This window comes from Hippoglossus hippoglossus, chromosome 15 (genome assembly GCF_009819705.1).
Source record: "Hippoglossus hippoglossus isolate fHipHip1 chromosome 15, fHipHip1.pri, whole genome shotgun sequence".
NCBI classification, from domain to species: domain Eukaryota; kingdom Metazoa; phylum Chordata; class Actinopteri; order Pleuronectiformes; family Pleuronectidae; genus Hippoglossus; species Hippoglossus hippoglossus.
Window position 1 is genome coordinate 4753179 of NC_047165.1, and position 12500 is coordinate 4765678.

At 45.1% G+C, this 12500-nt stretch overlaps 1 protein-coding gene across 6 annotated transcripts in view; it reads right to left on the reverse strand.

Annotated features, from left to right (window-relative positions):
- The window catches only part of LOC117776030 (echinoderm microtubule-associated protein-like 6), a 36634-nt gene that overhangs the window by 12830 nt on the left and 11304 nt on the right, over window positions 1–12500 (reverse strand). For all 6 annotated transcript variants that reach the window (XM_034609716.1, XM_034609715.1, XM_034609713.1 and 3 more), the window contains exons 3-20: window positions 10986–11084; window positions 10769–10837; window positions 10265–10450; window positions 9888–10023; window positions 6673–6746; window positions 6464–6591; window positions 6214–6351; window positions 5930–6071; window positions 5700–5814; window positions 5128–5340; window positions 4875–5042; window positions 4640–4746; window positions 2998–3116; window positions 2500–2686; window positions 2103–2208; window positions 1798–1891; window positions 1574–1674; window positions 621–823 (exon numbers count right to left, since the gene is read on the reverse strand). In XM_034609716.1, the coding sequence (XP_034465607.1) occupies window positions 621–823; window positions 1574–1674; window positions 1798–1891; window positions 2103–2208; window positions 2500–2686; window positions 2998–3116; window positions 4640–4746; window positions 4875–5042; window positions 5128–5340; window positions 5700–5814; window positions 5930–6071; window positions 6214–6351; window positions 6464–6591; window positions 6673–6746; window positions 9888–10023; window positions 10265–10450; window positions 10769–10837; window positions 10986–11084 (2385 nt within the window). The remainder of the gene's footprint in view (window positions 1–620; window positions 824–1573; window positions 1675–1797; window positions 1892–2102; window positions 2209–2499; window positions 2687–2997; window positions 3117–4639; window positions 4747–4874; window positions 5043–5127; window positions 5341–5699; window positions 5815–5929; window positions 6072–6213; window positions 6352–6463; window positions 6592–6672; window positions 6747–9887; window positions 10024–10264; window positions 10451–10768; window positions 10838–10985; window positions 11085–12500) is intronic.

Sequence of the window (12500 nt, forward strand, 5' to 3'; positions counted from 1 at the left end):
TGTTTCTGATCAGTTTAGTTTAAATTTAATTTAATTAAAAAAACGAGCTCAGACATCATGATTGACAGCTGAGACTGACTCGTGATTGGTCAACACACAGGAAACGATGCAGCATGTAATCCAGGGTGAGTCTGTAATTTGATCTGACTGAAATCAGCCTCACTCTCCTGCAATCAATCGTCTCGGAGCTGATTTCATTCATCACATTCTGCTGCTGCTTCACTTTCCATGTGAACGACGTCTCTGTCAGAGATCAGTTCGTGATCGTTAATCAAAATGTGTCTGTGAAACAAGAGCGAGGACATTTTCAGCTCTTTTCACCGTGTGGAAAATGAATTAAGAGTTTGTTGAGTCAGAAAACAGATTCGCCAGCTGAGGACGTGGACTCAGATGTTTGCACAACACTGTGTTTACACCTCATTATCTCAACCATTGTGTAAATTGTGTGAAATAAACTTTCTACAATATAAATGCTCTTCCACTGTCTACAGGGTATTTTCTGTGTGAGAATCTTCAAATGCTTCAAATCTCTAAAATCTGCTTAACCTCAGCCTAAAGGTTATGTAAGTCAATAAAGTGTAATAAATGATAAAAGTTCTAAAATTAATACAGACACACACCTTGTCCAGGGAGAACATGGCGAACACCGGTCCATCGTGAGCTTTCACAGTTTTCATCAGCAGCGGCTCCTTCCAGATGTAAACGTCTCCGGTGGCGGCTCCGGTGAACACCAGCGCCTCGGTGCGGCCGTAGCACACCGACATCATGGTCTCCAGCCGACTGACGCTCCTGAACACACCACGCCTGGAGGTCAGACCGCCACCTGGAGGACAGAGGTGGAGGTGCTCAATTAGACGAGCTGATCGCTGATCAATGTCCCAGGAGACAAAAGTACAACTCACTGTGACCTCACAAAATCCCCTTTACTTTGTGAACACGTTACCTTAAGAACCCCTCGAGAGAATCCTTTCAAATTTGGTACAAATGTTCACTTGGACGGATTAACTGATTAGATTTAGGTGGTTAAAGGTCAAAGGTCAAGATCACAAACTTCACAATTCTGCTGTTGTAAGAGGATCATTATTCCATCCCTTCAAAGCCGATTTAAACACATTTATTTGTAGAAGATGAAAGTGTGAATCCCAATGAATAAAAAAAAATACTGAGCGTATCATGTGTGTGTGTCATTAGATTGGACAAAGTTATTGTGACTCACAACTCGAGGTCACAGACTTTCACAAATGAATGTTTCACATTAGATTCATTTAAACTTTAATTGTCTCTTTTGGGACACCGGCTGCTGCAGCAGGGAAAGGTCAGCAGAGGACGATAGAGTATAAATAACTTAATGGTGAACTGGGGAATTAAATGTAGCACAAACGGCGAGAAAAGCACCAGAAACAAATGTTGTGTCTGTAAAACAGCCAATTAAAGAGAACTCAACCCATTTTAAATCGCTATTAGGAACTTCCAGTCCCGTTAACATCCTCAGGTCAAACTTTACGTTGTTGCAGTAACTTTAATGAGTGTCCTCTACGTTTGACTGAACCAGGGTTCTCTCCTGCAGTTTTACCTGCGTGCTGCCAGAACTTGATGTGTTTGATTCCCACGGTGACCAGTTTGTCCATCAGCAGGGGGTTACACTTCACCACAAATATCTTCTCCTTATGACCCCTGCAGACAGAGAGACACAGGTAAACGTCTGTGTACGTCGAGTGCGTTCATGTGAGAATACAACAGGAAAATGTCACAGTGAGCGAGTGGACGTGTTGATTCATTTCTAACACCAGGCTGCACCTGGCAGTGGCGAGTTTCTCTCCTCTCTTCCAGTCCCAGATGACGATCGAGTGTCCGTCATCGACTCCCACCGACACCAGACTCTTTCCATCAGCTGCAGGAGGAACACAGATATCAGATGTAATATTACAGCTGATGATCGGGGCCCTCGCACCTCCACATGTGGTCTGATCGATCAGATCTCAAAGGGACAGATGTTGATACCTGGTGTCAACAGGGTCACACACACACAAATCACTCTGTATTTACCACCTACTGAACTATGTACACATTATTCTCCTGCAAGTCACACACACGGTAGATACCTGAGAAGTCCAGAGCGCACACTCCTCTCTGGTGAAATCCCTTCAGTAACGAGAGGCACTTCATGGTCTGGATGTCCCACACATGGACGGCTGGATCTCGTCCCACCTGCACCACACACATTACAGGGTTTTATTTTCTGCATGTTGTGTTTCTGATCAGATTCTGTTAAACCGACAAACCTGAGTAAATCTGAATAACTGTTCCTGAGCCAATTCTGTCTCGTTTTTGTCACATCTTTATTTTTCTAATTATCTTAGAAATTGCACCAGTGTATGTATGTGTTTGTTCTTGTGTGCACGTGCTTGTTTGTGTGTGTGTGTGTGTGTGTGTGTGTGTGTGTGTGTGTGTGTGTGTGTGTGTGTGTGTGTGTGTGTGTGTGTGTGTGTGTGTGCGCACCTGTCCTGTAGCAGCGTAGTCCTTCAGCGGGTGGATGCTGAGGCTGAGGATGTCGTCGTCGTGGCCGAGGTAGAAGCGCTGGCTGTGCAGCTGCCGGTTGTAGACCACGCCCACCGCCGCCACATGATACAGCACCTCCCCACCCTGAGTGTAGAACAAGTTGTTCCTGCAGTCATAACCACGGTACCTGCACGAGAGAGAGAGAGAGAGAGAGAGCAGAGGCCGAGGTTTCCTACATGTGCTGGAAGTGGTTCACCAATCACAACAGGGTGGGCTGTGTCAAGTGTAATTAGAAAATAATGATCAAAGCACGTATCTGAGATATTTGAGCTTAATTTGTGAGCACGTTGTCCATCTTTATAAACCTGTGTTGCTGCAGCCTCTATGTGTATATGAGAGATGTCTGATCTCATAAGATCACCGGCTACTTATTCAGACACAACACCAACACGTCACTGTCATCACGTTTATAAAGAGGCACAAACAAACTGGTGTTACCCGTGAACGAACTGCAGCCGGAGGCCCTGGTCCGGTCCTCGCTGCCTCTTCAGAGATCCGACCTGCTGCTTCTTCTCTCTGCTCTGCTGCCGCAACTGAGGCAGGTCCTCCTTGTACACCTGCACCAACACACACACACACACACACACACACACACACACACACACACACACACACACACACACACACACACACACACACACACACACGTACACACACATGCACACAACCATGACAAAGAATATGGAAATTACTACATTTTCATAGCTTGACATTTCAACATCGATCTTCTCCATTTTTAAATTTCAAAAGTCAAAAAATAATTTCTCCATAACCTCAAAATGAAGTCATCTCTGTCCACACGTTTCTCTGCTTCTCTTCTCTGAACACTCTCTGCAGCATTTCGCCTGCTCATTGTTCATGCAAATTATTCTGCTGAGAGTGAGTCGGCGTGTTTCAGTCGTCTGGGAGTTTCACATGGAGAGACTTTCGCTCCCAGGAGGTTTAGGATTGGCAGCGCTCCACTTACAGAACTGCATATTTCTGGAGCATCGTGGTGGATCAATGCTGTCAACTACAGACCATGTAACTGGGACTGGCACGCCCTGCATTTTTCAAATATTTTCTCTAATTATTCAAAACATATTTTTCCTCTTCTTATTCTTCCTCCTGTGTGAGTGTGAGTCAAACACTGGAGGCTGAAGATAAACACCTATTTTTTAACATTTCAGGTTAGAAGAAATACTTGGATCCTTTACTTATGTTTAAAGATCAAAATAACAATATAACTAGTATTGCCACGCAGCGGCTGTCTCCACACACAACCAGTGCAGTTTCAGTCCCTTCAAGTGTTCCTGACATATTACACACATTAATATGCAGCCACCTCCCAAATCGACACAGTTCATCTCCCGGTCCAGGTGAACGTTTGCAACAAACATCCTCAAGGCGATTTTGAGATAAGATGTTCACAAGAATGGGACGGGCGAACAAGACTGAAACATGATGCCTCCAGCCGCTGTGTGAGGGCACGGAGGAGTAAACACAGAACGAGTGAATGAAGGAGACAAAAAGACGAGAGGAGGAAACTGAAGAGAAGGAAACAAGAAGAAGGATTTGTGAGAATGGAGTGAGTGGAGGGAAGAAAGGGAGGACAAGTATATGAACATGCAATAACAACAGTAAACAAATCCATGTTCTCCTGTTCAATTAAACTCAAACACACACACACACACACACACACACACACACACACACACACACACACACACACACACACACACACACACACACACACACACACACACACACACACACACACACACACACACACACACTCTGAGCTCTATCTCCAAACAGCACATTGTTGCGACACAGCCAGACTGACTGTAGTCACAGGGACTGGAGCCAGGCAGCGGCTGGCGCTGGAGATAAGGCGTGTTTCACGATCACCATGGCAACCACGCAGAGCCCTGCTGCTCTCAAGCTGATGGGAATAAAAAAACGAGGAGCTGATATGAAGCAGCGTGTGTTAAAAAAATAAAACCACTCTGCGGTACAAACATTCTGTAAAAAACACTTGGGAGCAGCGGAGGGTTTGGTGCCTTGCTCAGAGGCCAAAGATCAAACCAGCAGCTCGTACCTGTCGGTCGTAGTGGATCTGTGTTTCCTGCTCAATGTCTGAGTCGAGCTCCGGGACGTCCGACACGTCGCTGTCGGACTCCTCGCTGTTGGAGTCTCCATGACTCTCTGCAGAGGACGGGCAAGTTCAGTTTAACCAGATCAAATAAACTGTAACTACAATTATAAAAACTATAAACAGCGTTAATCTAATCACCACAAACCCTCTAATGTGAACACTCCTATGAAAAACCTACCTTGTATGTTGACGTCCTGTCCTCCGTTCATCACTGACTCGGGCAGAAACCTCCACTGGAAGAGGGCGTGGTCGGCCCCACCTGTGGTCAGCACCCACTGCAGGTCATGTGACCAGCGGACGTTGGTCACGTGGGCAGAGTGGCCGATGTACTTCTTGAATTTGGCTCCTTGGAGAAAAGGACGAGTCAAATTTTAACAACGAAGCTGATGAAAAGAGAAAGAAAGAGACGGAGAGAAAGATGAGACTGAAACCTTTCTTCAGACAGGGGAAGCGGAAGAGCTTCACAAGGCCGAGGTCGTCTCCGGCAACCAGCACGGCGGCAGAGTGATTGGCGTCCACGGCATTGATCTGGGTTAGATCTGAGTATTTAGGCCAGATGCCACAGACCTCTGAGCCCAGGACGCCACTCCACGATGCCCAGCGTTGACCTTTGACCTCCTCCTTACTGACAATGTGCTTCCCCACTGTTGGAGGGAGAGAGGAGAGAGGAGAGAGGAGAGAGGAGAGAGGAGAGAGAAGATAAGAGCAGCATCTTTTTCATTTTACATGAATCAAAATCCACTCGTTTATCTCCTGACGACGATGATAACAAAACGTCTATTCGCACATTTTTATCAATGATAATCATGCTTAACAGATGAAGTCGAGCAGAGGAAATGTGCACGGTGCACATTTGAATTGAGTGGAGCCCCAGTATCGAGGTTCCACAGGATACACATGTTTAGATAGTCACGAGCCAGTCTCAACTGTCACTCAAGATGTCTCAGCCCGTTTTTATATCGAGAAATAACTAATTCAAACCAAACTGAGTGCAGAAACTCACTTGGCATCCGGTAGAAGAGTCGTTCTCCAGCTCCGTCGTTGCTCTGCAGGATCTTGCTGTCCAGAGTCCAGTCCAGGTGAGTTATGAAACTGGAGGATTTACAGCATTCTCCCACCTGCAGGCAGACGGACAGGTGGAAACACAGAGGACGGTTACAACAGAGTTTCTGTACTTGTGTGGTCACATTACATCTGAGAATAAAAAGTTTTAACATCTAAATAATGCCTGACCTTCTTGTATCTCTGTGCGACGGCATAGATGTCCACCAGTCCGTCGTTGGAGCCGACAGCGATATACGCTCCGTCTGGAGAAAACTTCATCTCGTGTATCACCTCCTTCCTGTCTTTGATGTGAACGACCTCCGTCATGTCTCTGAGACACACAGAGGAGAGAAATATCAAATCAATTCAGTGAAGTGTGTGTGTGTGTGTGTGTGTGTGTGTGTGTGTGTGTGTGTGTGTGTGTGTGTGTGTGTGTGTGTGTGTGTGTGTGTGTGTGAGTGTGGGTGTGTTACCTGACTCTCAGCACAGTGAAGGATCCGTCCTTCATACCCAGAGCCAGCTGGGATCCGTCCACGCTGAACGCCACACTCCGCACCGCCTCCTCCATGTTACAGCGAGCGATAAGGGCATGATCCACCAAACTCCACAACCTGATACACACACACACACACTCTTCAATTTGTGTCTCTGTTTGGTGATATTCTCAGAACTTGTGCAGGACCCTGGCCTTGTAATGCAGCCGTCCTGTTAACCTGTCCTAACCTGACGGAGCGGTCGTCGCTGCCGGTGACAGCCAGAGGTTTTTTGGGGTGAACGTCCAGCGCCCAGAGCTCGCCCTCGCTGTGTCCCTGCATGATCAGCAGCGGCTTGTCCCGGTCCCTCACCATCACCTGGACACACACAGAAACATTATCAGTCTAAACTCTAAAAATGTGTTTTTGTTGCTCACCATTATTTCGTTTCTTCCTCGCCTCAAAGATCTCGCTGTCCTGCGTTCCTGCCAGGATCCGGTCGGCTCGCCAGCAGACGCTGCGAATAGACAGATCTGGACGAGGAAGAGGAGGAGGAGAAAGAACAGTTTGAGTTTGGCAGTAAAAAAAGACACTTTACAAATTGGTCCTTTCAGAGATTATGGATGCGATGGTCAGTGAGAAGGTTCTAGAGGTCGTCTAGGAGTTTCTAGCATCTTTTGGAGGTTTGAAAGGTCATTGACGACGTCGTAGCCAACCCTCTAGAAGGTTTTTGCAATTCTTTATGAGTTTTTTTGTCCTTCAAAACATTTCTAGTGGTCTTTTAAGGGATTATATGGTCCTCCAGGTTGTTTAACACCTAAGGGAGAAGTTTCAGACAGCTGGAATCACTAGCATCACTAGAAAGAATGAGGGGACATTTTTGGAAGAATCCCTCGAGTTGAGTTCACTCAGCTCTTTATCAAAATTCATGACAAGAAGCGTTGAAGATGTCCCGGAGGCTCATGGTGGAACATCATGTTAATGTTGGGACATAAATAAATGACAGGATGAAAAAGGGGGACAAAAATCGGAGCAGAAAAGAAGCCGGAGGGAGGAAAAGAGACGAAGAGAAGAAGTTATTGATCGGAGGAGATCAAATCCAGCTGTAAAAAGACTGGAGAAAAAGAAGGAGACAGGGCAGGAAACAGAGACGTGGACAGACGACATCCGATCGATGAGTATTGACGAGGAGGCGTCTCAGATTCATTAACTCAGGTAATGAGCTGGAAATATCAGTGTGAATCTTTACACTGACCTCCACTGTCCTGAGCTACACTGAGGTTCACAGCTAAATACGTACAGGAGGCGTGATCCTGCAGGAAATTCACTTGAATTGAACAGCATCAAGCTTCTCACTGTTTTTGTCTTTAAAAAAAGCTCTTGTTTCTTGCTAATTCACGAGTGCTCACACACTGTAGCTGGCCCCACACTGGAGGATATTCAGCGAGACTCTGTGTTTGATTCACTTTTCACGACAAATGTGGGGGCGTTGCGATCCAAGGCTGGTCTGTCTCTGGTCTCAAAGGTTTTTAAAATGATTTAATAAATGAAAATTCTCTGGTGTGCAGTAGATGTTTGGAAGGCTCCCACTTGATTTGTCTGAGGCAGCTGAAGAATCACATTAACTGTTGTCTGTATTTCTGCAGAGATTGAAAACAGTGGAGTCTGATAAACCATAAACCATTAGAAAGTCCCAATGTTTAATACAACCACTGTTCAAAGATATTCTGTCGCTCTGCTTTAAGCTTCACCTGCAGGTTCTTAGTTCAGATATGAAAGAGAAAGGGAGAGAGAGCAGGAACATCACATTTGAACTCTGTCAGGCTGGTTGTTATAATGAAATTCACAAGTTGTTCTCGGTACCTTCCAGCTTTAAAACACTCCTGTTCCCGAAGAATATAAAACCTAATTAGCAGAGCGGTTCAGCAGCGCAGCACGCGCCAATTAGAGCGTCTGCTGTCGCTGATGCCATGACTCAGCGTGTGATGTTTCCTGTAACTTTGTTAGGAACTCGTCCCTGGAGGCTCACGAGCCCCAACAACCTGATAACACATGAGTTTATGAAGCAAATTGGAAATAATTGGAGGATTTTTGTATAAACACAGGATAAGTGCTCATTACTGTGAGAGAAGAGGGGGGAGGTTTTCTAATATTCTAATAGCCAAGAGAAAAATTCACACTAACAAATCACTTCAAAACCTCACAGATGGTTCTCACTCTGCTTTTTAATATTCTGCCGGGTGTCGTTCAATCAGTTTTCAGCTTCTAACGATTAGTGAGGAGAAATATCAGTCAACAGCATGAGAGTGACTTAATTATGGTCATTTTCTCAAAGAGAATCTTTTTATTAGCTCTGCTGAGGTTATTATTTCAACCTTGTGCATGTGTTTGTTAGTCAGCAGCCTGGGTAGAGCAGCAGATGGCACAAAATTCTTATGCTTAATATGACAAAAAATACTTTTATTAAATAATATGAGTCATCAATTTAAACAGCGACACTAAAACACTTTGAGAAGTTGAATCTCTAACTTCCCCAAAATGACACCACCCCCAAACTCCAACTGGGAGCAGAGAAGATAAATATGTTACCTCCCTCATTTCGTCTTTTCTTTTCTAACTTTCTCCTCAGAACTCTTCCTAGAGGGCAAGTATAAAAGAGACGGGGGTTCACCCCTCTTTTCCCAAAGGAACAAATCTCCTGCTGCTGAGTGACATTTAGCAGTGAGTGGTTCAAACACTCACCCTCTCCGCCATTTTACAAAATTAGAATGGTTCCTTTCTCCAGGTGAAGACACAAGATGACAAACTTTTACTTCTCTGCTCCACTTGTTTTGTAAAAACTTCTCCAGAAACACTTTTCAGAAAAGGGACATGAAAATCAGGTCAATCCAGAGAGAGGACGACAGACTCAGAAGAAGGTGAATAATTCAGGCCCCCACTTCCTCTGCACTTTTTCAAAAGGAGAGTGAGGCTTCAAAACCTTCCACTGACAAAAGACTATTTCTATAAATGACCTTTTTCTCTCCTTTTCATTCTCTTCTCCAAAAGATCTAAAAGGTGTATCATAAAAATGTGACTTTAATATGGATACAAATCACGATTCTTCTGGCAGACAACACAACGCTGACACTTGCTTGAACGTGAAAACAAAACTAACCAGATCAAATTAAACTATGGAGCAAACACATGAATCTTGGTTCAGACTCTCAAATCAGAAAACTTTAACTACTGATTCCTCAAAGTTAGAAAATGACTAATAAACACGGATTGACATTAAGGTTTAAACAGCAGGTCAGAGTCTGTTAGAGGTTATAGAGACTGAAAGGCCACACATCTCATTAACAGGAGAGAGCTGTGCTTTTGTAAAGGTCTTTCACGGATGGTGATTTTAAAGTCCATGTCTTTGTCCGACACACTTCTCTGTCCGTCCTCCACAAAATGGATGAATGGTTTTTATCTCCACCTCCAATCTGCGACCTGTCTCTGAAAACCTCATTGTGCGTCATAGTTTAGAAGTGAACAAGGAAGAATGAAAACACTGAAGACATGTCTTCTTCCACCTGAGACAGAAACACTGAGTGAACATGATTCATTTACTAAATTAATATGAACCTTTCAAATAACTTGTCATATTAGTGTTTGTCTGGTGTGACATCGTCCGGTTGGGGGCGTACCTTTGTAGCCTTGCTCCGCCTCTCGCAGGTCGATCTTGGTGATTGGTTTAAAGTCGACATCCCACAGTCGGATGCAGCCGTCTCTGCCTCCTGTGGCGAAACCCTCCTCACAGAAATACATGCTGAAGATTCCGGCCTGTAAACACACACACACACACACACACACACACACACACACACACACACACACACACACACACACACACACACACACACACACACACACACACACACACACACACACACACACACACACACACACACACACACACACACACACACACACAGAGACAGGAGCGATATTAGTCTCTCACAGACATGTCAGTATTGGTAATAGCTCTCCTGTGTCATGACCCCTCAGCAGGTTTGAGTCTCACCCCGTGAGCCGCCTGAACAGTTCGTATCAGGCTGAGTCCCTTCCAGACATAAATGTCCCCGTTGAGCGCCCCAGAGTACGTGAGGTCATCTTTAGCAGACGCCACGCACAGGATGGTCTGCAGGTCGCCCGTCTTCCCGAAAATCCCTCGCTTCGCGGTGAGAGAGTTTCCACACAGAGACCAGAACTATGGCAGAGAGAGATGAGGACGTCAACATGCTCAGTAAGGTCGTTGAGTTGAAATTGTATGTTAGTGGGTAGCTCTAAATACTACAATACCCATGAGCCTCAGCTGCAAATTCAGACCATTCACACCCATTGCTAAGGTAACTGAGTTCATCCCCAAATTATCCAAAGTCAGGAACTGAACGGATCCAAAGTATTGAAGATCTCATCAGTTTAATCTTAAGCTCACAAGAGCAGTTCAAGCTCTGAACGTTCTGAAGTGAAATGGACATCGGGAGTTTGCATGTATGAGTTTGTTTGTGTGTCCATTGTGTGTTACCTTGATGTGTTTGACCCCGCAGCTCACCAGACGGTTTTGTTGAAACGGATCCCAGCAGACGTCGAAGATCTGGAGGGCAGGAGAGACGATAAAGCACACGCATACAGTCAGTGTAACACACACAGACACACACATACAGTCAGTGTAACACACACACACACACACACACACACACACACACACACACACACACACCCACACACACACACTCACTCACCCTGTCCGAGTGTCCGGTGGCTGTAGCCAGGATCTTTCCTCGCTTCCACTCCCAGATACACACTGTGTTCTTGGCATCCAGGCCGATCGAGGCTAACCGCTACACAGAGCGAGAGAGAGAGAGAGAGAGAGAGAGAGAGAGAGAGAGAGAGAGAGAGAGAGAGAGAGCGATGAAAAGTCATAAAAAACATAAATAACTAGAATGAGGCCTCACGGTTGAACGCCTCTGCCAACCAATCAAATTGCAGGAAAAAGGTTATGTCATGAACATCACATCTTTCAAACACGGCCGACAAACGCTTCCTTTCAATCCCGAGCATCGAGAGCTGAACTGTTTTTCAGAGAGATGATGGCGTCGGCCGGCAAGTGACCAACTTCACAGAAATCCTCCATAGATGAGCACATTTCATCTGAGCTCAACCTCTGTGGCCCATGAAGGAGGCGGCGTGTTCATCTGTCTTTTCTCTGAGCAAATCAAACTTTTTGAAAAACACGTTCTCTGAGGTGAAGCAGCAGCAGCGACGGTGCGGAAACAGAAATTGTAAAACGTTCCAGGTACGGTAGAATATTCTGACTCAGCAATAAATCTTTTGCACCCAAAGCCAGAGCACTTGATTTATTAAGAAGTGAGATTTATGATTGTTTTATTGATCCTGTGTTTATTCTGATTTACTCTGAGACGTTAAGTCTTTGCAGCCAAAATTCAGGCCAGAAGCTCAAACTGCAGACGCAGCAACATCAGGATCTTTTATGAAGTTACTTTGTGAAGCTTCAGGTCCCACTTTTTGGGTCCTAACACAAAAATCAGGGCGGAAAATTATCACAAAGTAATAAATGGTGGCTCAGTGCATGAAAGCTCATGGTTTCCCACGACAGGATTTACATTTACAGTGTGAGACAATGTGTCTACAGATCCTCCCTCTATCCAGAAATGAAGCTCAGGTGTAATTCAGCCCAGTACAACCATAACCATAATATTGTAAATCTCTGCTGTGACTCAGTGTTCAACATCACCAAACACAAGTTGAGTCACAGTGACTCACAGGGTTTGGTCCTATAAACTCTGCTTTAATCTAATGGACACCATAGACATGATGGTTACTCAAAGTGAAGTGTCCCAATGGCCCCGGTGGCTGCCTGCAGTAAGGGTCATAAACCCCGCCTCCTCCATGTTAGCAGGTGGGACATGGACCAAGTATAACAAATCTAAGTAGACGCTACATAAATCTTTGTCAAACATGGTGTTTGTCAGTTTATGTAGTTCTTATAACACTGATGTTTGTTCATGTGTTCATGTTTCTTATAAGTTGGGTTCAATTAGTTTTTTGATGATATAAAAACGGGCTGAGACGCAATGATTGACAGCCAAGCCTGACTTGGGATTGGTCGAGACTCCAAATGACACCACCAGCACAAAATGGCAGCATTCGTGTCGGAGACATTTTACTTTCCTTTCTGGATAGAGGGAGGAAGTGGAGACGCGTCGTCCATCTTTATTTACAGTCTGTAGTTACAG